The sequence below is a fragment of the Hyalella azteca genome, unplaced genomic scaffold, assembly GCF_000764305.2.
Source record: "Hyalella azteca isolate HAZT.00-mixed unplaced genomic scaffold, Hazt_2.0.2 contig10554, whole genome shotgun sequence".
In the NCBI taxonomy this organism is placed as follows: Eukaryota; Metazoa; Arthropoda; class Malacostraca; order Amphipoda; family Hyalellidae; genus Hyalella; species Hyalella azteca.
The window spans coordinates 96,340-121,368 of record NW_025940588.1 but is presented as its reverse complement, the minus strand read 5'-3'; the positions used below and the strand labels follow the sequence as shown (position 1 = coordinate 121,368).

Sequence of the window (25,029 nt, the reverse complement as noted above, 5' to 3'; positions counted from 1 at the left end):
TTTGTTATATCTCAGACTTGTCCTTTCACGTGAAAAAATTTGATTTTTTTTAGCAGTGAGATTGGTCGCCACGCTAACAAAGATGGATGTTTTCAAAAGAAGGTGAAGTTCTGTGCGCGGGTGACGTTTACAGGTAATTGCTTTCAGAATTCAGCTGTACGAGCTTGGGTCTCACCGACAAATTTATTGCCAGCTCAAGGCATCCATATATAGGATTAGCTTTTGGTGTTTTTTAAAATAAATAAAAAACTCTGCCCGTTTAAAAAATTTTTAAACGGGCAGAGAAAAATAAAGAAACAAAAATACAAATGCGATCTAGCCTGTCTTCTCTATGCAATTTTTTAGATTAATAATATTTAATACTGAATTAAAAATATCACGGATGCTTGAATTTCATCTAATGCTGTCTTGATACGATTTTTTTATTCCGATCGTGATAAATTTTGTCGTAAACTACAATTGTTTAGTAATTCCTGTCTAATTGTGGGTCATAAAAATTGCACGCCCGATTGGTTCACACCAAAAAGAAGCTGATAAACTTTTGATATAATGAGTATTCTGTCTCCGATATATTCATGATATTGATTTCATGAGATTTTAATGACGAGTATTTAGTTATTACTGAAGTCCTGCTTCTGATGACATTATGTGGAATGATGGATATTGCAAGCATCTGCCGGTAAAGCTTAACATGGAAATTTTGGCAGAAAATTCAAGCCAAAGCCTGGGTGGTAAATCAAGTAAATTTTTCCGTTAATAAAAAAGGACCAAAAAACTTAAAATGAACAATAGCTTAGGATAATAACTGTTCTGTCAAGAAAAACTAATGTTTAGATAGAAAGGTTCTTGTCTTGTATCAACTTAACGCTATTTGTGCTAGGGAACTAATAGTGTGCGGACTGACAGCAGCTGACAGCTGAACATTCGGTGGCCCCGGAAATACGAGGGTCACCCGGAAAGTTGTACCCGTTTGGGAATTGAACAAAAGGAAGTTAATATTAACAAATGTAAACATGTTTATTGAAAAGAACATGTATTACACTACTTCTCTACATAATATCGGGACAAATTTCAGCATTTTTCGTGTCGTATCACGAGTTTTTGCATACCAGTGTCATATTCCTCCGCCGCCAGTGTTTCTGGGATCGGCAAGGTGTACTGCTCATCGATTTCATGACCCGTGGAGACACAATCAATGCCAATGCATATTGTGCAACATTAAAAAATTACGGGGGCAATTCAAAATCGACGGCGAGGTCTGTTGTCTACTGGTGTCATTCTCGTGCACGATAATTCCAGGCCGCATACGGCTCGGATAACACAACAACTTCTTCAAAAATTCAACAACTCCCTTGGCTCTTTCAGATTTTCATCTGTTTACGAAACTCAAGGCCTTTGTGGCAGGGACAAAGTTTCAAAATGACAAAGAACTGAAAGAACACGTGACTGCGTACCTCAATACACTGGCGGCGGAGGAATATGACACTGGTATGCAAAAACTCGTGATACGACACGAAAAATGCTGAAATTTGTCCGGAGATTATGTAGAGAAGTAGTGCAATACTTGTTCTTTTCAATAAACATGTTTACATTTGTTAATATTTGCTTCCTATTGTTCAATTTCCAAACGGGTACTACTTTCCGGATGACCCTTGTATCAACCAAGAATTTCAGTACCTTAAGACTTCACCACCTGTGAGGAAGTAAACAGACTTTATGTAATTTAAATCTTTGCTGTATATTTATTGCAAATAGAATTGAATAGAATAGAATAGAAGTGTCGGCGTTGAAGACATAGGCCCAATGGCCTGTTGCCGATTCTTGAACTTTTCGTGACTTGATTCACAAGGGATCCGGCCTTTGGAACCCGATCTTTCCATAACTGACGATTGATTGAGATAGCTGCTGGACTTATTGCCTGCNACCATTCAAATAATTCAGTTTCGAAATAACTTTAGAAGGCCGTTGACTGCTCCTCCTCATGCTTAGCCGTATGTTTCATCGCTGATTTCAATGGTTTCACATCACGTCGGAAAGAAGCAAGGGAAGAAATGCTATTAGGACTTTCTATTCTTCGCAGAAACTCCGTCCGTACTGAAGTATTAGACTCAGCACGCGTTAAAGTCTGGCGATATGTTTGCAAGGCGTCCCGCTCTCGGCTGCTTTTCACTCGACGCGACGTAGTATGTTCGTCGCGAAACTGAACGGGAGGCGCGATGGCTGCTGGGCTTGCCGAACTTATGAGGCTCATAAGCGCTAGACTGTCACTCGGTGGCACATCAGTTGATTGTCTCACGTCATTTGGTCTGTGTGGCGTCGCTCCTCGAGGCAGGTTTCGAAAATGCTGCCGCTGCAGAGAATTGGCACACGGATCCAGGATGGGCAACTGACATGAACTTCCTTGAAGCAAATCTGAGCACGAGCGTTGCGCTTCATATTCCAATCTCATGAGCCGCTTCTGGAGATCTACTCGTGCGTTTATCTGGAAGTCACAAGTGACTGGAGTTTCCTGTAGAAAGGAACCTCCACTTCTTACTCGTGAAGAATTGGAAGACGCATCAAAATTCATTGTCAGTGTCCCTGCGCCAGCACATGATGAAGTAAGAAAAGGTTCTGCCAATGCTGGTGTTTCCGCGAAGTGGTTATGGCTACTTTTTAGCGCATCTTCAGTGTTTGTAGGCGTAGATTTAGATTCTTTGATGTTCTGTGCTTGTGAGCGCGGTGGTCGCTTTCTTACATCAGCGTCCTTGAGATTTTTCAGTAAATCGATAACGTAAGTAAAGCCTGGAGCAAGCGGCTTGATCGCAGTGCCAACAACGGCATCATTGACGTCTTGTCTCGCAGTAATTATTTCCCTTCGGAGGCCTGCGAAGGAAGGAAGTCTGAATTATTGTTATGTTATCACATATATTGCAAAAACATCTTCGGTACAATATTCATGTCAAATAAAGATTGAGTTTGGCCATGACCAGTCAGGCAACAACAGTTATTCAATATTTATGTGTAAGTTTTATATACGGTCTAAACTAGGGAAGTTATTTGAGCCCCTATTGTCAGAGTAAAATTTTACCTAGCTTTTCTCGAAGATCAAGAAATGATTATAATTACACTTTTGTACGCAATTGCACGAATAGAGAATAATACTTGCTCTATGATTCATCATACATGCTCTATGAGGAATAATGGCGTATAGGTCATAGATAAACGTTATATTAGAGAATAATGTCGAATATCACCCATTGAAAAATAAACATTCATTTAATGCAGGAATACAGAAAATGCTGAGCAAAGTGAAACACAAGAAAATTAGATTAATTCTTCATTTTCATTATTATTTTTCATTTAGGTACAGGATATAGGGCGATCGAAAATTCAATGTTATATACCCCACTTGACTACCCAAACATTATTCGAAATTCTTCAACTCAGTCACATTATTAAACAAATTCTAGCAAATGAGCCTGAATTGCATTTTTAAATAAATATAATTTTTCTCCAACGGATGAAGGCCATAAACTTGGCGTTTGCCTTCACAAGACTCTGCCGTCTAGACCAAACGGAAAATAAGTTCTCAGCGGAAGAAGCTCTGTGTAATACGAGCAACTGCAATGAAGAGATACTGCGAAAATTTTTATGAAGAAATTAATTCTTAGTTACAGAGACTTGAAGATTTTGGGATGAAACTTAACAAAAATATCGCTCCGCTTCTTAAATAACTGTCATTATTTTACGAAGAGTTATTTTTTGAACTACTATTATAATCTTGAACTACAAAATTTGCTAGCATAGTGATACGTTTGTCACAGTAATTTTGAAATATGGGTTTTCATCATAGTGCAAGCAATATTATTGTGATTAAATTTCTGAATGTTGGGATATGAGAATTTTTTATAATTAAAACATCTTTACTAAATAATTGGATGCGATCAAATCTGATGACAGGTCCCAGCAGTTGAAATTTTTCCGAGTATCCGTTGATTAATTACATTTGGAATGACTTGGTGAAGTAATGGTGCATGGTGTTGGAAACTTTAACTCCACACAAGGAGTATCAGTGACAGGATTGTAATTCCTCCACACAAGGAGTATCAGTGACAGGATTGTAATTCCTCCACACAAGGAGTATCAGAGATACACAAGGAGTTACCGCACAAACGCACCAGAGATGGTCGAGCCCCAGGAGCTGCCAGAGGAACCCTCGCGTAAGTCCTGAGGTCATCCTGGCTGGCGAGCGCCTCCTGATTGGCTGCAGCGAAGCGGCCAATCAGGGCGCTGTGTGGCTGCGAATTACCTGCAGAGAAATGCATTCATTCCATTATTAGCAGGATTAATATACGTGAATGTGAACAGTTCATTGCTGTTTCTTCAATGGACGGAAGTAAGTTTTAAACAATACTGAATGTTTGCAGTGCTTAAATAACGACAACTCATAACAATCATTATTATGTCGATTTAGTCTTTGAATATCATAACAAGTAATCGATATATGATTAAATTTTCTCTAAAATCTCCTGGCCTTAGAACAATTAGAAAACAATTTTTCAATGCGATGCCTCATGAACAGAAATGCAGGAAAAGTTTTTTTTTGGCAATCAAAAAGAGAAATATTGTACGATGAATTACAAATGAAAGAAAATTTTTGTTAAAAATTCTCATGTTATTTCGTGTGTTTTCGGAAACACCTAATCTCGTTAACAGAGGCTCCGAGCAGCAGCTCCCAATTACCAACTAATTTTTTTTTTTTGCTAAAAACCGGAGTGGAAAATTTACTCAGTGTTGCAGGGCAACTGTTTGGCTATGGTAGTCGAAGATACCACAGACGAAATAGTTCGGTGTTGTGGTGCAGTTGATGAGTATTTTTCATGAGTAAAATTTTCAGGAACCTTCATTGGAATAACACTGCACAAGCCGGGCCGGGCTGCAAGAAAATTTCGATAGATGATGACCGGCAGAGGTCCATGTAAAATCTCAAGAGGAAACATGAGGGTCTCGCCTAGAAATAATTTCACTTGATTTTTATTGTATTCGGGGACTGGTTTTTAAATTATCTGATACGAAATATCGTTGATGGCTGAGGGGCTTTTGAGTGAATTACTTCTCAAATGTATTGTTTAAAATGTTGAACTCTTCCCTGAATTGTGCCGCATTGCAACAATATTGTATGATAATCGACAGTCCCAATTAAGCAAATATTTTAGGCATTATATTGTAAGTAATGTGTTTATTGAAGTTACATTTTTTGTGTACTTCCACCTTATTTTATTTCAATACAGTCATTAATTGACTATCAGTCAGACTCAGTAAGAAAATGTTCCAATATAAATACAGATGCAAAGATAAACGCGAATGGGCATGCACACGGAACACGTGTATATTTCTGGTTACAAAGTTTTGGAAATAGAAAGGTGAGATCAAATTTTCGAACGCTCCATCCTTAAAAACATAAAATAATTGAGCTTCAAGTGAGTCTATTAACTGGGACAAAAAAAAAGATACTTCGAGCCTCTGCCTACTGATCGACAAGTGCTCTCGTTACCAGACGATTGGCAATAAGAAAATCTACGGTACTTATTTAAAAAAAAGATTAACAATTTCAGACACTAATGAGCTTCGGTAAATGAGCCGTTCAGTTGTCGATCAGCACACAATGGAAACGGTTTCTTTTGTATTTTAGGCTTCGAGATCTCACGAGATTTATTACCATCGCGCGAACATTAGGTATACCGTGAAAATGAGGAACTTAACTCGGCTGTATGAATAACCGTGAACCGCCGTTGAACCTTAATCTAATTCATGTAATGAAATTACGTTCCCAAAAGACATTAATTTATTATTAAACGATTGCTGATAGTTGCCTGTGTTTTAACAGATCCTTACGATCGTTGCCACAAAAGTTCATTGTACAGTCAATAGAGAGCAAGCGCTGCTTCACCATCTTATTTTAACTATTTGTCTTTGTTCAAGGATAAATTCACCGTCTTTACTGCTATTATCCTAAGGGTAAGTATCCTAAGGCCCTGTAACAAGAGTATCACCAATAGATATAAAAAATGGTTAAAATATAGCAAGGATAATACCTCAGCTGCGTCGTAAAACGCATTTTTGTGGACAACGGGAGTGAGAGCTTCTCCGGCAGCCGAGACTTATTAATATACTTTTTAAATTTGCATGGAGCAACGCAACACTGTCATATTTAGGAAACTCGTAAGCTTATAAATTCTCTTCTCTTTCATAAACGCACCATGAAATGCAACTGGTTCTCTTTCCTTCGACGTACTGGACATATTTTTCGGACACATTGCATCGAGTCAAAGATTAAACTTTCTCAGTCAAGTTATACAGACAAAGTCAACCGCAGCACTGAGCTCAGCCACTTCATTGCTATCGTAACTCCTGTTTTCCTGGAGTCTGCATTTGTAAGCGAGGTTATGCAGATGGATTTAAAGTTTGCTTTTCTGACCCCACTCTGTGTGTGTGCACAAATACATTTTGCTCGGATAATATCATCTCGACAAAAAGAGGCGATCCTTCCAAAATTTTTGTTATGCAAGCATTTTTATAACAATCAATCTTCTAAATTCGATATAGAATTCTTTCATGGAATCCTATTTCTCGTCTTTAATTGAGCTGAACATACATATTCTAAAAATGCTTTAAATAACGGTTGTGCACACTACACCATTTCAAATAAACAAATACAACAGTTAGTTACCGAAACTCTAACTGTGCACTGTGCAGTAAGGTGAGGCGCCATATAGAGACAATTCAATGCCCCTTGACCCATACATCTACTGTGCAGTAAATGCTTGCCACCTGTGAGATTGCATAGCCCAGTGCCCATACAAACAACAATACAGTGCGTGTCCTTCCAATTTGTTATATCTCAGACTTGTCCTTTCACGTGAAAAAATTTGATTTTTTTTAGCAGTGAGATTGGTCGCCACGCTAACAAAGATGGATGTTTTCAAAAGAAGGTGAAGTTCTGTGCGCGGGTGACGTTTACAGGTAATTGCTTTCAGAATTCAGCTGTACGAGCTTGGGTCTCACCGACAAATTTATTGCCAGCTCAAGGCATCCATATATAGGATTAGCTTTTGGTGTTTTTTAAAATAAATAAAAAACTCTGCCCGTTTAAAAAATTTTTAAACGGGCAGAGAAAAATAAAGAAACAAAAATACAAATGCGATCTAGCCTGTCTTCTCTATGCAATTTTTTAGATTAATAATATTTAATACTGAATTAAAAATATCACGGATGCTTGAATTTCATCTAATGCTGTCTTGATACGATTTTTTTATTCCGATCGTGATTTGTCGTAAACTAACATTGTTTAGTAATTCCTGTCCAATTGTGAGTCATGAAAATTGAACGCCCGATTAGTTCACACCGAAAAGAATGTGATAAAATTTTGATATGATGAGTATTCTCTGTATCCGATATATTCATGATATTGATTTCATGATATTTTTAATGACGAGTATTTAGTTATTGCCGACGTCCTGCTTCTGATGACATTGATGATGGATATTGCAAACATCTACCGGTAGAGACTAATATGGAAATTTTGGCAAAAGATTCAAGCCAAAGCCTGGGTGGTAAATCAAGTAAATTTTTCGGTTAATAAAAAATTTCCTAAATACTTAAAATCAAGAATAACCCACGATTATAACTGTTCTATCAAGAAAAACTAATGTTTAGTAGAAAAGTATTTGTCATATTTCAACTTAACGCTATTTGTGCTAGGGAACAAATAGTGTGCGGACTGACAGCAGCTGACAACTGAACATTAGGTGGCCCCGGAAATATCAACCAAGAATTTCATTACCTTAAGACTTCACCACCTGTGCGGTATAAACAATCTTTATGTAATTTGAATCTTTACTGTATATTTATTGAAAATAATTGACATGCCGAAGTGAATTGACTTGTTCATGTACTCAATACAGGTGAGTTTTCGCAAGTCTGGCTGTTTATCAGCTCCAGTCCTCTGACGCTTGGTAGAAGAGTTGTGGACTCCAAGAATTTTTCCCATCAGATATTTCCTTACTTACTTTTTAAGCTCACCTTGTTCTTTAGAAACGCTGCCTCTAAGGATGACAGAAATTCTTCCATCGAGCGGCCCAACATTTGCCAGGTCAGGTCCTTCTTCCTGGTGGCCATAAGCGCCACAGTCACTTGCAGTGCTGGAGTTTTTCTTTGATTTTTTCGGGTCCAACAATGATTCTTTCTTGGCTGGTTTGTTGACATCATCGAGACTGACGGAAACAACGTCCGTTCCTTTGCTGAAGTCGTGGCTGCTGCCCCCGAGCGACGCTCCGGCCTTTTTCGTCCTACGCGACTTGCACAATCTTAAGACTATCAGAATTGTGAAGAGAACTGAAAAGAAAGTGAAATTTGAGTTAGGGAATTGCACTTTCCGGCATTTTTTTCCAAGGCTTGATGTTATGAAAATCAAGTGACAAAGGGTGGCTCAGGATAAGAGTCACTATGAGAAGATAAAAGCGAAATTTGTTAGCCAGCATTTGGCACACCATTTGTGCGCCACCGGCACGCATCAGATTCAATGTTCATATGACGTGAGCGATTTTATAATAAATTTTTAAAACTATACATTTCTTTAGTTATCTATGACAATATGGGTCACTAATATTTAGTGATCAAATACCTTCTTAGAGTTTTATGCCGAGAACAAATGAGTAAAATTGATTTCAATGATGTTACTGAATTTTACTTTTATAATATAATTCCTTGAAATTTAATTTTCCAATAAATCGTATGGTAAGTAAAACGTCAAATAAATTCAATATCGAACACGTTTCGAAGACCAGCTCTATCATCAGTTGAAAAATTTTATGAAATACATGTACAATTAGTAGTAAAAATCTAAATATACCAGTTATCTATATAAATGTGATGAATTTACTTGGCCGTTTTCTTTGTTTTAAATTTTTGAAAACATTTAATTTAAGCAGACTAATGTATAAGTAATTTCATTCTTTAATTTCTTTGAACTAACACTCAATAGGCAAAAATGCAAACACAATGGTACGACTAACCTGTTAACGATGCCAATGCTATCATTCCCATTATTAGCCCAATGGGGAGTTTATCAGGAGGAATTTGTCCCACACTTCCCCACTCGCAAAACCGACCAGAGTGGGGATCCAAGCAGCGGCAGGCAGGTCCCCAATTCTCGCTGATTCCATCCTCCCAAGACTCCCTATTTTCAGGGGATTTTGTGTCTCTTCCCTGCTTGAAAATCAAAGAAAATCTCAATAAGATGTAACGGATTAGGTTTTCTCATGTGTTCCATAGGGGGGTTGAAATTCACCAAACATAGGGACTACAATTGTTACAATTCGTAAACACAAGACTTTTGAAGTGTTTTTGACTTTGACTTTAGCGGAAGCATTGTCCGGATAATTTATTGTAAAAAAATTTTGAAGTAGGAAGTGGAAGGAAAGGCGCAACATTCAAACATACGCCTTCAAAAATAAGGCAGTTGATGATTATTTAATCATTATTTGCTTTTTCTTCGTTCAAACTTGATTGAAAAATTTAGATAGTGGTCAACCACAAAACTTGCGTAGAAGAGATAATTATAAAAGAAAACTGTACTGCTTTCTATGATACGTCTTACTTCGAGAATTCGGCTAAATAAACAGTAAAAGTGGGGTCGTTTATTGAACAGAGTCTTAATGGCTTCATAACATTACAGGCCTCCTTTCAATAAAGGAATTTGTTACTTGTATATCTCTGTTCATATAACGGTAGACAATGATTTTACGATCATATTCACACGTGCTTGAAAATTAATTCTTGAGACTTGGGAAGGCAAATTCCATTCTCTGCCCAAGGCAGGTGTTATCCATAAACAGAGCCATCACTCACGATTATTGACGGACGCTCAAGTCAAATATCCGTATTTGTTAGTTGATTAAAAGCGGCCAAGACCACGCAGCTATCAGGAAAGGATACAAGGACTTGGACGCTCCATGCCCGGCGCAAGGAAATAGTGCAGACATTGCAGAGTTTTAGATTAATTTTAGGACTTTAACGAAATTGACAAGTAAAAAAATATTTGAGCCACTGGACAAATTTAAGAGCAAGTTGGACATTCTACCGTGGCAATATTAAACTTTATCGAGAATCACGATCAGCAGGTATCGGCTTTTCTGTATCATATTGATCACTTACTCTATGTGAATGAAAAATTTGTAGAATCATCCGTACCGATCTAAATAAAACTGGGTCCAGAGTTAATATTAGATTAATTCTTGCGTGGAAAGGCTAGATCAAATAAAACAATAACTTACGTGTTCAGGTATGAGATAACAGCTTCCCCCATGGAGACACGGTGACGGGTGACACACGTCTTCATCCTGACACACGTGGGACGTGAGACGTGTTCCCCTGGGACACCTACCGACGCAACATCGTCAGGCATGAATGATGAGTTTATTCAACGTATTCGTGGAAGCATCAGCGTGCGGTGAAATGCAACATTTAAGACATCCGGCGCTCTGTAATGGCAAATTCACAGGGCGATAATAACGGTAATACGAGCGAGGCCTTGTATATCAATGGCAGCAAATTCAGGCACTGCCAATTGCAGCAACGCCGGGCGTTACATCTGCCATGTTAGACCGCGATCGAAAAGTGAAGTGTTGATGTGGGGAAGGGGTGTATTGCAATGGAATCAATGTAAATGAATACATCGAATGAAGATAATAAAAATGGTGAAAATATCGTTAGAAGTCATTCCATTCGTTCCGGAATGTCGACGAAATATTTTCGAATGCATATAAGACGTTGGCATAAAAGTTAAATGCTAAACTGCTACAAATTTATGTATAAAGTGTTCATGACTAATTTCATGTGTATTTGATGACAATGATGAATGAACATTTTTCAATTTTTTAATATAATCATATAAACTTTTCAATCCATTCAACAAGAAATAAAATCTATTCCAACAACGCCCGATTTCAAATGCAAAAAACCTAAACTACATTGCACAATCGTCAGCCAATAGTGTCAGAGCTCATATATTAAGCTCTACCTGAGAATCGGGTTACGTGACTAAGGTAGTGAGGGATAAGTAAGACACATCAGTCCAGATAACGTATCTTGTATACGGGGTGGTAATACATTACGATACAGAGGTATAAGCTACGGCGTCGACGTTACGGTCTGAGAACCGACCAACACGTTACATCGCGGAGCGCAAATCAACTACTGCGGGGGGCCTTACATAAGGTTGCTAGACCTTATAAAGCCTTCGCTTCCGCCCACAACTAAGGTCTTGATCGCGTGACCTATCACGTGTCTGCCAGATGTTGACTCGTCATCAATCTCTATCAGGTAAAGTGAATATTACGTCTCAATTACATACAATATAATAATTATAATGATACGCCAGATTGCCACCGGACAATAAGCACTCACGTCTCAATTAAAGTATGATAAAAGCGGAAATGGAACCAGAGTTCACAATACTAATTCAACCGACGGAAACGGTCGTCCTTACTCGGTTTTTGCCCAAGTATTAATGATTGTCAGACATTTAGGGCATTTCTACCCTCACGACCATGGTTTTTCCATGTTCGTACTGCAATCTATATACAGTTGATCCCGGTCATAATGATATTCATTTAATTATCACAAATAGTCCCAAAAATCCATATAAAATGAACATGTTACAAATTTCCAAACGTTCATTGAAAAATTCATTAAAAATAATGCGTCAGCTGGAAATAATCACATTATTATTGAGATATCTTATCATATTGGGATGTACGAGCATGAATAAACACTTTACGAGTGTGTGAGTGAGTGGACTGACCGCGTGATGCACGCGGAATTTGATGCCTACGTGAGAAAAATATTTTAATTTCTTTACCCAAACAAACTCACGTGCACGTGTGCTCCCTCCAGATGTCGCGGCACACGAAGGGATCAAGGCACATGGCCCCAGCACACGCGTCTGGACCGCTGCAGCCACGCGAGAACTGCGCGTGTGCGGTCACCTGACCCCAGGGCGTGGCGTTCACATACGGTGGGAGCGGCATCACGTGCCCGTCGATACGCAAGTCGTCCAGACAACCTTAGCGATGAAGCAAAAGATATAAATCAATCAAAAGTGATATAAGTCAATTAAAAGACATTAGATCTAAAACGACCATTTATTGTAGTTGGCGTGTCAAAATGGTTGGGTAGAATGGTTTGTGAGACGAATGGTGAATCGCGATCAGAAGGTATCGGCTTTTCTTTACCTTGGCCGCTTTCCTTCTAATTATTGAGTTTGGCGAGCCACACGCGTTAAATATTAGAGTCCATGAGCTAAACAGACAAAAATTTCAGCCTGCATGCCAAAATGACAAAATATTGTGGCATAATATTATATATTGTAGGAAATTTAGAAAGAGGTACTGCATTGTGGCTGGCTTGTTAATCGAACGTTAGAAATTTTGAGTTCCTCGTTAAACTTGGCTGAAAATAGGTTTGAAAAATTATACAAACTAATTATCATTCGTATATGAGGTTTAGTACCTAAGCACCTTAAATCATTTTAGATTCCTCTAAAATTTTGGAATAAATAATGCAGAATGGACTTTCGAGCAGTCGCCCCCACGTTCTTCCTAGTTGAAATGCCAGGAAAAATTAAATTCTCAATGAATTTGAAATCCCCAACAATTGTAAGTTAACTGCAAAATTGTTTCGTTCGTCTGCAAAACATACTTGAATTTAATTGTTTTCTGCTGGAAAGGGAACAATCAAATGTGGATAGATAACAAAAATGAAAAGATAACCAAGAGAAAAATTCAATTGAAAATTGTTCTGATTGTACTTCATTGTGGGAACAGGCAAATGATGTGAACACAAGAGTTTAATTAATTACCAGGTGAGCAACGAAACAAAGAAGAAATCCCAATTATTTTAGACAATTGCTTGGACGCCCGCTTTAATATTTGGCACATCGTTCATTGTGATATAATTTTCATAGCAGTAGCAAAATAGTTTACTGAAAATACCACATATAATACTAATATACAAAATATATTGAAAATACCACAAATATGGCGACGAGGACTTACTGAACTTGAGATCTCCAGCAACGCTGATGAGCGAAAGTCCATCGAAGAACGGAACTCCGCCGATCGTCACTCCATCTCGCTTATCCACGTTGAGCGGCAGAGGAGGTGTATACCTTTTTTGTGTAGAATCCTCCTCAGAGAAGTCGTACTGTCTGTGGTCTTGTTCAACAAGATTATAAGGAGACGAAAAATGCGTGGACTTTACAGGTTCAAGGCGATCCAATTGCAGCGCCAAGTCTTGTCCGCGTCGACTCATTTGGACGGAATGCCAACGACCGTCGGATACTTTGCTTCTCGTCCAACAGACGTCCACAAAAAGAGGCTCCATGTTTAAGGTCGATTCAGGAGCCCTCCTTGAAAATGATCGCAGTTTTTCATTGTCCTGGAAATTGTCTCGATGGACGAATTTACCCGTTGATTGCATTTCGTAGTTCTTCCGGGCTTCGAAAGACGGTCCTTTGTTTTTGTGTCTTTCAAAACTTTGAAGCGTAGCGCATAATGAGCCTTGCCTGAGCTGTGTGAAATGCGTACAAAAGAAGGCCATCATGAGAGTTGGGGCAGCCACACAAAGGCGGTAATTACGATTTAATGCGAGGGATTAGTGAAGGGGAACTCCATTCTGGATCTCCGATTTGTGAAATTAATTGAATTACCTTGAACTCCCCTAGATGGGGGGGGCAGGATAGAAATTATTGGCTCTGAGATTTCGATCTATCAGAGGATGAAAGTATCAAGCTATCGGTTTTTATGGAAAAAAATTGGAAAAGATATTTTTTTAAGTTATGGACTTTAATTAATTCATACCTAAAATACTTGAAAAAATCATAAATGAAGGTCAAGAAACATTATAACTTTGTTATTCTGAAATATCGAATTAGTAGAATGGCGTGGCATAATTTTCATAAATAACTTAGCGCGGAATTCAAGTCAAGGTCGTTATCAAGAAATCGTGTTTGAAACAATTGCTAACTTTCTCTTGACGAAACGAGTACGTTCGGAGGGTATTCATCTGAAGGTAGCAAAACGATTTGTTTGGTTATCATTTGGAGAATCGAAATTGCTTACAAAATTGGTTGACATGCCATAACGAATTCTAATCTATTTACTTCCAACGAATGAAAGGAAATGAGGGCTAAATCGAGAATAGCAACTGGCGTTAGCAAAAATAATCTTTCTATAATTCATGTCATCATTAGCCGAGAAAATATTTTGTGGAATCGGGCAGTTAAGAATCTTTCATCTTTTTCATGATAGTGATTAGCGGGAACTATCTTCGCGAAACAATCACAAGACTACATTTATGCTATCTTAACCAAATTTCCATTGAAATATTTAGCTAAATGATAAAGAAAATGCAATCATTTTCCTGCTTGTGCATTAAAAAGATTCTCCCTCATTTCATTCAGAGTGTAGGCAACAACGTTTGCTTCCTTTTGTCTTGCAATTATTTTCTTCAAATAAAAAATTACTCTGCTCAGATGTAAAAAAAAAATCTCGATACCTGCAAGTCGGTCGCATAGTTTACCGTAAAATCCCTCTTGAGCAATGTTAGGAAAATAAGATAATAATAAAGCTAATAGCTTTAATTATTGTCTTTATTTATCTATTATCTTTATAATATATTCATTATTGAGATAATAAAGCTTCCTACTCACCTGCACGGTGAGCGTGACAGTCTCGTGTCGAGCGGCGAGTTTGACCAAAACTCCTTCCGTCTGTCGGGTCCTGATCCTGAACTGCAGCGTCACTTCGTACGGATCAGGCGAGAATGAGAGCGCGAGTTTGGCATAGCTCTTTGGTTCAAGAGTAACAGGCTCCGTGAATGCCGCGCATTGTGGTCCTTTGAAGCCCAGGGCGCATTGACATTCGGATTCACCGCGCTGCTTTATGACGCATTTTCCTCGGGGTCCGCAGTCCGCAATGCACTCCGACTCTTCAGGAGCGCAGCCGGCTCGGCTGTTGTGACTGTACGCCACTTCGCCGAGGTCCACGAACTGTTCATGTGGAAACAGAACAAATATACGAGCTGCTGGATTAGATAAAAAATATATATTTACATCCCGGCGGTAATGGATAATTCGCCAACCTTGCCTAGATCGATAGCGCAGTTACATGCAGTTGAGAGTAGTTGTTAATTGATTTGTATTATACTGATGAAAATGATTTAGTCAAAGTGATACCGAAATAACGTTGAGATAAATTATTCCGTATTGTTATCGTCTTCACATTTGTGACGGTCAAAGGAATAGAAGCGTTCTAGTAAACTATAAACGATAACAATCATCTAACTTCCTAATAATATTTTTTTATTATAATTCCAGTTTACGTAAGTTAAGTGTATATGTTCTTCATTATTTCATCACACATAAAGTTCTAACTATAAGTTATTATTTATTTATTTAAATTTATTACGAACCTTCCCGTTCACCGTGAGTCTGGAGATGCAGCCATCAAGTCCGCTGTTTATCAATTCCGGAGCTGCATCCGAGCTACGAGCCGTCCCGCCCAACTGAAGAACTCCGGAGTCAAAGTTCAGTGAAGCCAAATTTACAGGAACTGAAACTCTGCATTGGCTGGAAGGGCTGTTGCTCGTTAGACTCCATTGCTTGGAGCAGCCGTCCAGAGTGGCGTGGATCGCCTGACAAAGTTAAATGAAATTTCTTCATTAATTTTGGAAGGCGGTCTAGGCAGAGCACGTCAGTTCCAAGAATGTAATTTACACCTAATCATTGAAATGTAAAATAGGAAATACTGAACTGCAAAGGTTAAAGGGAATTAGAGGATTAGTATTGATTATGTTTGATTTTATTCCTGAGAAAACTGGTGCCTTTTTTCAAAGGGAATTATTTATTAAAGATCTTACAGTTGCATGTGGGGAACTCATGCTCGTCGCGAGCAATATATTTTGGAGGAATTTTGTCATATGCGATGGAATTCATACGTAAGAAAGGCGAATCATGATAATTTTATCAGTCAATTGTTTCCTTTGTCAACGCAGAGAAGAATAAGCTTGAAGATGAATGCCTTCACGGAGAACTCTGACTTATCGAAAATTTTAATTTTAGACACGTAAATTCCCAGCATTCAATTCTTTAAATTCGTAGATTTTCAATTCTAAGGCTTAATTTCAGGTGAATGTTGTTAGCGTTAAATGACAGCCTTGAAGAAATTACTGAACAATAAAATGGCTTCATCGCACAGACGCGATGATAAAATAAATGTGTCGTCAGCAGCAAACATATTGACTTTTGATCGTAGAGTTTTCAAAGTGAAATTAAAACTCTTATGGGCTCACATGTTTCACGCCTGCAACATAAATAAATAAACATGACTCAGCAGGGCACGGGTAAAAACTGGTATTTTCTATCATTTAGTACAAGATTATGAAATTGATGTACTTGATGAAATTAGACCATAAATATAAATTCAACGAGCCTTTGAAATATTCGGGAAAAGTCCAGACAGGCAGATGGAATTAATGAGAAATTGTTTATATCTTTTTAAAATGATTCCAGAAACAGAACCACTGCGACGGCGCAGTTAATCCGTCTTGTCCGAACTGCTCTGAATAATTGTACCTCGTTAGTGACAACGATGTCCACTGAGTGCCAGACGCTGTCGCTGATGTCGTACGTGGCGTTGATGCGATGCACTTTAGTCTTGCTCTTGTAGTCTCCTATCACTACTTCGAGTTTACCGTCATTGAGTTGCACCGCCAGAAAAGATCGTTGCATTTTCCCTGACTCAGCTGAAGAGATTCTTCTCCTTGTCCTTTTAATTGAGAAATCTGGGCCACTTGACGGGTGAGAATGAGTGCCTTTCACAGGCACATTATGCACGTATTTACTGCCCCATAAGCTCTGTGTGTTGGACGTAAGTGGGCCTGAGTAGAGCAGAATTCCTTGAGGACTTTTGGTGAGCACATGGAAGGATACGTGAGTAGGAGAGCACAAGGGCAGAGGGTTTACCCATGCCCAGCCCGACCCAGAGAACGTGCGAGACGTGATGCTGCACGCTGGGCCCTCCGTGTAACTTGGACATATGCACCTAAAAATCATAAAATGATTTATATTAGTATTTCTCTGGGCATTTTCTAGAATTAACAGTAAATAAATAAAGTTAAAAGAAAAATGTAGTCATTTACTAAGCCTGATATTTTTCTCAATTCAGAGATAGTGGACGAAACGTTTTTCAAGCTCAGCCGCATGAAAAAATTAACGCAAGTGAAATTATTTGTAGAGGGTAAAATTTGATGACGAAAAAACCCGAAATTTGATACTTTCAATTGCTTCCAAATTCAACTAATTTCAATGCCAGTTTTTTAATAGTGTCTTCATTTTTTAAATAAGACACTATTTATTTGTGAATCTGTATTACAGCATTATAAATCATTGATTGCTTGAACGGTGAATTAAAGATTCAATGAATAATTGATATAAAAAATGCACACATAGACAAAAAACACCTTGAATTGTGGTGGCGAGGCGCACATTTACCACCGTTGCGACACTCCTCGTCTTGACACGCCACAGACGACTGAGACGAGGACAGCAAAACTTCGTCCAGTAAAGCGGACGTCGGTTTATTTAGTGACGTGCAGTGCTGGGGACGCGACAGACGAGGCGTCACCAGGGACGTGCGGTTGTTGTCGACCACCTGACGTGTGAGACGAGAGGAACCAATGGAATAAATGTAAGAATTGAGGCGCCAACCTTAGAAAAGTAATGATTAGATTTCATATAATGGGTACTACTTGACAACCCTTATTGTGAGATGGCTCATAACCATTTCCTTATCCGCCTCTAAAAGGTTTGCGTAAATAGTTCTGAACTTATACAGAGTATCGTTATCAATTTATACGCATTATTCGATAATCATTAAATTGCACGCTTAACTAAGACACACTATGAATATATCTCCTATCTATAGGAGAAACTTCAGCAGGCCTACACCAGAAAAGTAGCAATAAATAAACAACGTATTTAGTTGATACGCTACATCAGCCACATTACGTTGAAAACTCTTGCACAGAATATAATTTTTGCTGAAGGAGAGAAAATAAATTAATTTAAGCTTGAATTCTTGACATGGCTCCCAATTTTAATGAATGCCCTAAATTTTGTCTCATTAACGTTTAAAAAAAAGGGTTCGGCAGGTAAGAAATTAACGACGGGAGCTAATTTTCAATGCGAGGATCTTCGTACATAAAAATTTGAATAAAATAAGACGATTCTGACTGAAATATAACGTGGTGTTAAAGCTCAACATTCCGCATCACTTCCGAGCTGACGTTAACTAACAGAGTTTACCTGGGCGAGCTTGAATACTAGCGTTTGTATGTTCGCGGAGCAATATGCCGCTGCCGAACTTCTAATAATTTGCTATGAGTTGATTGTTTACCGTGCTAGTTCTTATACTATGTATTTTTATTGATCCACAGAAATCGGTCAATAAGCATCACTACAGCGCGGGTTCTTTTAAAGTCATGGACTAAGGAATCTCTAAAGGGATTCTTTACATATTGCCATGCATGCAGTACTTTCGTTGAAACGTTTCACGTAACCTTCAATAGTTTAATTACGATATAATTATGCCTTCTAAAACTTTGATTGTGTGAACTCTCTCTGATTTCAGCCAATGAGACACTCTATCAATCACCGCGCATTGCTATCCAACAAGGCTATTCAACCGTAAATATATTTTTGTCCGAGGCTCGCGCAAAAATGCATGCTGCTTGAGTTTCCAACTTACGAAATCATAGAGAAAAGGTTAGTTAAAAGAGAATTTTATGTTGAGGATATATCGTATTAAGTTCGGCTTCACCATTTTCATATCCACTTTGTGCAACACTTTTCTAAAGCACATGCAAAGCAGATTGAAATTTGATATTATTGAATGCATAATTAATGCAGAATAATGACGATAAATGTAAGACGGCAGATTTTTTATACATGTTCGACTAGAACCTGACAACGCCAGCGGAGAACACTGTTCTGTTCGACTCATTGAGAAAAAAACGAACAAGAAAATTGTTGAGAAATGCATTTTCCGCCTTCAATGGAACTTTGTAGTTAATATGTAAATGATTTTCGAATTGTAGCGTCAACTTTAATCTATTTCGCGTTAAAATTTCATAAAGAAAGTGATATTGAGCTTACAAATTATATATCGTAGTTTCAGAACATCTCGATAATTGTGACACTAAAGTAAGAATTCATTCTGGAACGCGTTTTCTATTGTACGGTTATATTGTTTTTATGCTCACTTTTATACTAGCGCAATCCGTAGCGGAGCGTCTTTAGTCTACGGAAGCTGAAATTTCTCCTCCTTATGCAAAATAAAGAAAATAAATACCTTTGCTTTTAGTTTGGAGGGAAATGAATTGGGAGGTGAATGGATGTGCTGCACAGAAAGTAATTCTTCCGCCGATGATCATAGCGCTGCAACCTTGATGTGTTTAATGACAGATTCCTTTCACAATCAAGAAATTATTTATAACTACCACACAGAGAGCGGAAACCAATTCCTAAGCTATATTTAACCATAAAATTATACAAATGATTACAAAACTTTTAGTGAAAAAGGCATTTTTTCAATCAATTATTGAATATTAATGACGGTTGCTGTAGTGGGAAACTACTACATTTAAACAGTTTGAGGTCTCTGCCAGCGGGCCCTACGGTTCGTGGAAGGTTGAAACTACCATTAAGATGTTCAGGCAAATTTTTACTCAAGATATCCGCAGAAGTTACTTGAAAACGCAAAATACAATAACACTTGAAAGGTTCAGATGACGAAAATCGTTATGGACACAGCAATGGATATGAAGAAGTGGCTCCCTACTAGCGACATCCGACGACAGTTCGGCTAGCACATTTTTCTCGGCAATCATCTGTCGAGTAGTGCGGCGGCTTCAAATCTAGTACACAAAGCGGGACCAATATCTCGCCCGCTACATTGCTGCCTATTACGATTGATTCTAGGATATTGGACGGGTTCCTATAATGATTTTATTTCAAATTTTGGAAACAAAATTTTATTGGTTGAGGCCACTGAAACCTATTACGTGCAACATTTCGAATAAAACCTCATTTTTTATGAGGTTTCAGATAAATGAACTGCCAAGTCTTCATTTTAGTGGAAATTGAGAATTCATTGTTGACAAATTAGTACTTTCCAAATTTAGAACCAAACCTGTACAGGCATTCCAACTAATTGAATGATTTGCAGATCCTCCGTAACAAAACATCATGAAATATAGTTGACTTTCGGCATAATTTATAATTTTTCATTTAAAAAGTTTTATAAAACCAAAATTAAGTTTAGAAATTTGATTAATAATTCAACTTTTCTTTCTTTTTATGTATTATTTAAGCTAATGAAACACTAATTGGAGCAGAAAAATCAACCCAAAACCGGATGAACCAAGCAGAGACGAAAAAACTCTTCAATCGGAGCTCACCATTTAGTTCACACACATGATGCATAACCTTTTCACGTTCAATTTAATTGCAAGTTGGGTGGTTAATATGGGAAAAATCACTGTAATTCACGATAAACTTAAGATATATACGTTTTTTATTTACGAGAATGATTTCACCGCATTAGAGCTTCCCACGGCAATACCTGCAGAGTGATGGGCGTCGGGACTCTGGATGTTGCAGAAGCAGGATCGCTCGCCCTCAGGAAGCTCGCGTAGTGCTCCGATGTGGATCCATCGAAGGCGGTGGAAGGAATGGCTTTCAACTTCCTTTCAACTTCAGATGAACTCGAGGCAGAATCTTCAAGGAACGTCGCTGTCCTCGTGTCCGACTCAAGTTTGTTATCGGACACGATAATTGTGAGGTTCATGACGTTCTGCAGCTGCAATAACCAGAAGTGAAAATGGATTATGCAAAAGAAACCTTCAATCGTCTTAAGATTTATATCGTGCTAAAGCAGAAATATATAAAATAATAAGGTTAGGGGATGAAGCCAATATTTGTTATTAGGCTCACTTAAGTAAGCCTCTATTCGAAAAAACTGAGCTCATCGAACCGCATGAAGCGCAGGTCCTCGAGTTTGGTTCATGATATAAAGCCATCAGGGAGTCCGTCACTTTAAAATTTTTTTTGCATGAGTTTTTCTTTGCAAATTAATTATTTAATTTTTCGTAACTGCATGCGGAACAATATAATAAGGCCAAGCTTTTAGTTCTTCAAAAGATATTTTTAAAAACAATGAAACTACCCTCGTTCCAGCTTTTTGGTACTCCGTGTCAAAAACTCTATGGATTTTGGCTCGAATATTTAGATAGCTTACTTGACCTTACGTTAAATTAGGTTTCCCCAGAATGAATAGAAAAAAACATTAGTATCTATAATATTTCCTTGATTTCATTCTATCAGAAAATTATTTGCCCATTTATTGAGCTATGATGGAATGCCTCTTTAAAGCCAAACAAAATGTTAACTAGAAATTCAGCAAATCTAATCTTAACTTATCTCATACCGATTTCAAATAAAAAATTTAAATTCCATAAAAATACATAATCAAGCTAGCATGATAAAGTAAAAAAAGATGTTGTTTAGATCAGGTAAAATCATACCTCTTGTAATTGTAACTCAAGAAGCCCATGCAGCTTGACGGAGTTCATGAAATTCCCCGGGCCTGTTCTGACAGCGAGCCACACGGAGGCGGACGGCTCAGTATCGTCTAAATGCTCCGCTGTACCATAAATTTTCTGTGTAGCGTCTTTATGTGCACCATTCGACTGAATCCTGCTCATTATTTTGTGGTTGTTGAGCTCAGCATGTACATTATTTTTTGTCTTTGAATTGCCGTTGTGCTTTATCTCTAGTAAATTTGCAATATCCATCGCCGAAGGAACAAGTTGGTCTTCATCGTTTTCCGAGTTACCGGATACGCTCACAATTTCCACATCACGCGGGGATATTTGAATAGCCTTGCCCACTGCATCTGTTAGGCGTCCTAGTAGCCCGCCACCTTCCTGAAGAAGGAGGGATTTTTTATATTACTAGTCAGATTTATATTTCACTGAATATTTGAATTTATCGGAAATTCAGTCACATCGTATAAGCTCCACAAATATTTAGCAATTTTCTCCCAACGTACACAGCGTATAAAATAAAATATTACTGTTATTTAGGTACGACCACAAGTTAAATTCACGTCAATGAATATCATCAGTAATCAACAAACTTTCTGGAATCTGCCATTGATGCCATATATTCTAGCAAAAAACGGGAGTTTCTTAATCAATCAATGCCAGCATGGAACTTAATCAACCTTGCGTAATTGAGAGCTCTTTTGGTGATCACTTACAGTTACTTTATTATTCAAAGCCAGCATTGCTGCGGTGATGTGTCAGCGTTCATCATGTTCTATATAAATCTCCGTACTTTGATTCGCGTTAATTTCACTTCGATCAAAAATTCACTCACGAAGGGAGTCGCCCCTCACGCGCCAATATAATCACTTTTTCAGAGCTACCACTCATTGTTTTACGACTTTACGATCCATGATATAGAAGCCAAAATGTGAATTAGAAACTAATATTCATGTCCTTGCATGCCTGACGATAAAGAAGTTTGATGATACCACGGATTTTAAATATTGTTTATTAATGAATAGATTATATAACTGTAATCATACAACAATATCCAGTAACCAGAATAACTCACGGTGGGATGCCAGCCGGCAGTGAGGGCAGTGGCAGTGAGGGGAGTGAGGGTAAGAGGCACAGCAGATGTGAGGGCTGTAGGCTCCAGCACCTGTACCATCACAGTCACGTTCGCTGCCACATCGCGCTGGTTCCACACGCGGTCCGACACCACGGTCTCCAGGTCGTATCTTTACGGCAGACAAGGTTTGTTTAATTATTAATAAGAGGCAGCATAAGTTTACTCCTTCCTTATTAATAAGACGCAAAATATAATGTTTGTTTCTTTACTAATAGGACGCCGGAAATAACGTTTGTTTCCCTACTATTAAGATAACTAAGACTGCACTCAGTACGTTTTATGGTTATTGACATGTCCTAAAAGTAGTTTACGTAAATCGAAGATAGCTTTGTCGAAAAGTTGTTCTTTAAAATGTAACGAAATTTAACTTATCTAATGGAAATATTACTGTCGTTTTTCATGTAGCACAACATTAGCACCCATTGTACCTAATTGTATTACCTAATTTTAATTTAAATGACTGGCAAGTTTCATACACTGTGGAACTTGTTAAGAACGGAACTTGTTAAGAAGCACATCATTTAATCGTAATTAATGGTCTTTCATTCATAAACTAGATGCTTTGAAAGAAAGCCAAATTTTTTTGGAAGCAAGTCGAATTTTTTTCTTCGTGGGAGTTCATAAAATCAGTAGTATGTTCCTCAAATTATCTCTCTTTTCCACAGCCTTCACCCGCCATTCCCCTGACCCCACCTTCCCTCGCGGATGTGACCAGAAGAGTAGAGCTGTCCCGTGTGAGGGTCGAGCTGGAAGAGAGGGTGAGGGGCGGCCTTCCAGGAGAACGTCTTGTCGCTCACGTCCCAGTCGTCTGGATCTTCCACGTACACGCGTCCAAGGCTAGCCTTCGCCTGCCCGCTCTAGAAAAAAAAATGTTTCTGTCTGGTGAACAGATGATGGATATTAAACAGGTATGGACTTTATTTGAATTGAAGCGTTAAATTGGGTAAACAAATAGTATACAATAGCCGAGAGCCTAAAAAATGACCTATCGATTTCAATGAGATCCTACAGTAGTGTTAATGTTGTATGCGCGAAAAATTTATGCAGAGTCTGATCAAGGCCCAATTAAATTAACTGTCTGCTTAAACAGTTTCTTGTTTCATATTGTTATTTTTGAGGGTACACTTTTTGTCTTTCCCTTTTCCGTGTCTCGCGTGTTGGGCTGCCGTGTTGCTCGGTGTGTTTCGTTTTTTGATTGTGTTTCTTCTCGTGGTTTTTTGGCTGGGGTGCATGTCGTTTTGACTTTATTTTCGCGCGAATGTTTGCGTGTATATTATCTTCTTCATGATCTGTATGATTTTGTGCCTGTTTTTTTCCCTATTTTTTTCGTTATCAGTTTTTTGATAAAGTTTTTAATTTTTCGATTGGATTTGCCATTTTTTGTGACATTTTTTTTGGTAGTTTGTTGTTTTTTGTTGGCTGTTGTTTCTAACTTGTTTCGTGATTCCTGGGCGTGATGCGTTTTGTAATTTTTCCAGATTTTTTTTTTTTTTTATTTGACCTTATTATCTTATTTTATTTCTTCACTTTTTTTTTTCTTTTCTTTGGTCTTTTCGTTTTTATTTTATCTTATTTTCTGTTCTGTAATGTTTTCTTTTGGGCTGTGGTCTGTTCTTTTATTTCATTGTGAGCTCAGCTAGGCTGGGGCGGTGGGTTCGATTTTATTTTTTTGGTGAGTGCAGCGCGCCTCGTTTTGTTATCTATCATTTATCTTCGCGTGAGGTCACAAATACTCATTCTCCATAAAGTTGTTTTTTTACCGTGAATTAAATCACTCAAATAGAATGATGTAATTCACGACATTCGTTTTAAATGTAAATAAATTCTATTGAGTACACATGTTCTTATGAATTTTTAATTATAATCTTATTATACATTTGATTCCTGAATAAATCGAAACAAAAATTTGCATTGAAATTCAATTAAACCTAATTGAATCAATTATATCTATGAAGAACGCTTATAGATCATGGGGGAGGCCCTCAAAATAGCGCAGCTTTTTAAATGTTCCAAGACCTTTCAAGAAATTAAAACAGTTCTCAATCCTTCATCGCGATGTCGCAGTCTTTGCAAAATATCATCCCACACACTCATCTTATATTGAAGATATATATCTCAAAATTAATTCTTTTCGCAATGGAAATGAATGGACTACCAAAGTGAAGAGTAATAGTTTCACTCATGAAATT

At 37.9% G+C, this 25,029-nt stretch overlaps 1 protein-coding gene across 1 annotated transcript in view; it reads right to left on the bottom strand.

The window, feature by feature from the left end:
* Positions 1–1,954: 1,954 nt before the first annotated feature.
* Positions 1,955–25,029, bottom strand: part of LOC108665228 (putative neural-cadherin 2) — a 48,269-nt gene continuing 25,194 nt past the window's right edge. The window contains 15 exon segments of the mRNA XM_018151962.2: positions 1,955–2,865; positions 4,148–4,291; positions 8,065–8,376; positions 9,057–9,249; positions 10,317–10,422; positions 11,917–12,106; positions 13,098–13,611; positions 14,753–15,091; positions 15,514–15,735; positions 16,676–17,144; positions 17,563–17,753; positions 20,724–20,960; positions 21,685–22,086; positions 22,781–22,949; positions 23,534–23,697. Coding sequence (XP_018007451.2) covers positions 1,955–2,865; positions 4,148–4,291; positions 8,065–8,376; positions 9,057–9,249; positions 10,317–10,422; positions 11,917–12,106; positions 13,098–13,611; positions 14,753–15,091; positions 15,514–15,735; positions 16,676–17,144; positions 17,563–17,753; positions 20,724–20,960; positions 21,685–22,086; positions 22,781–22,949; positions 23,534–23,697 — 4,563 coding nt within the window.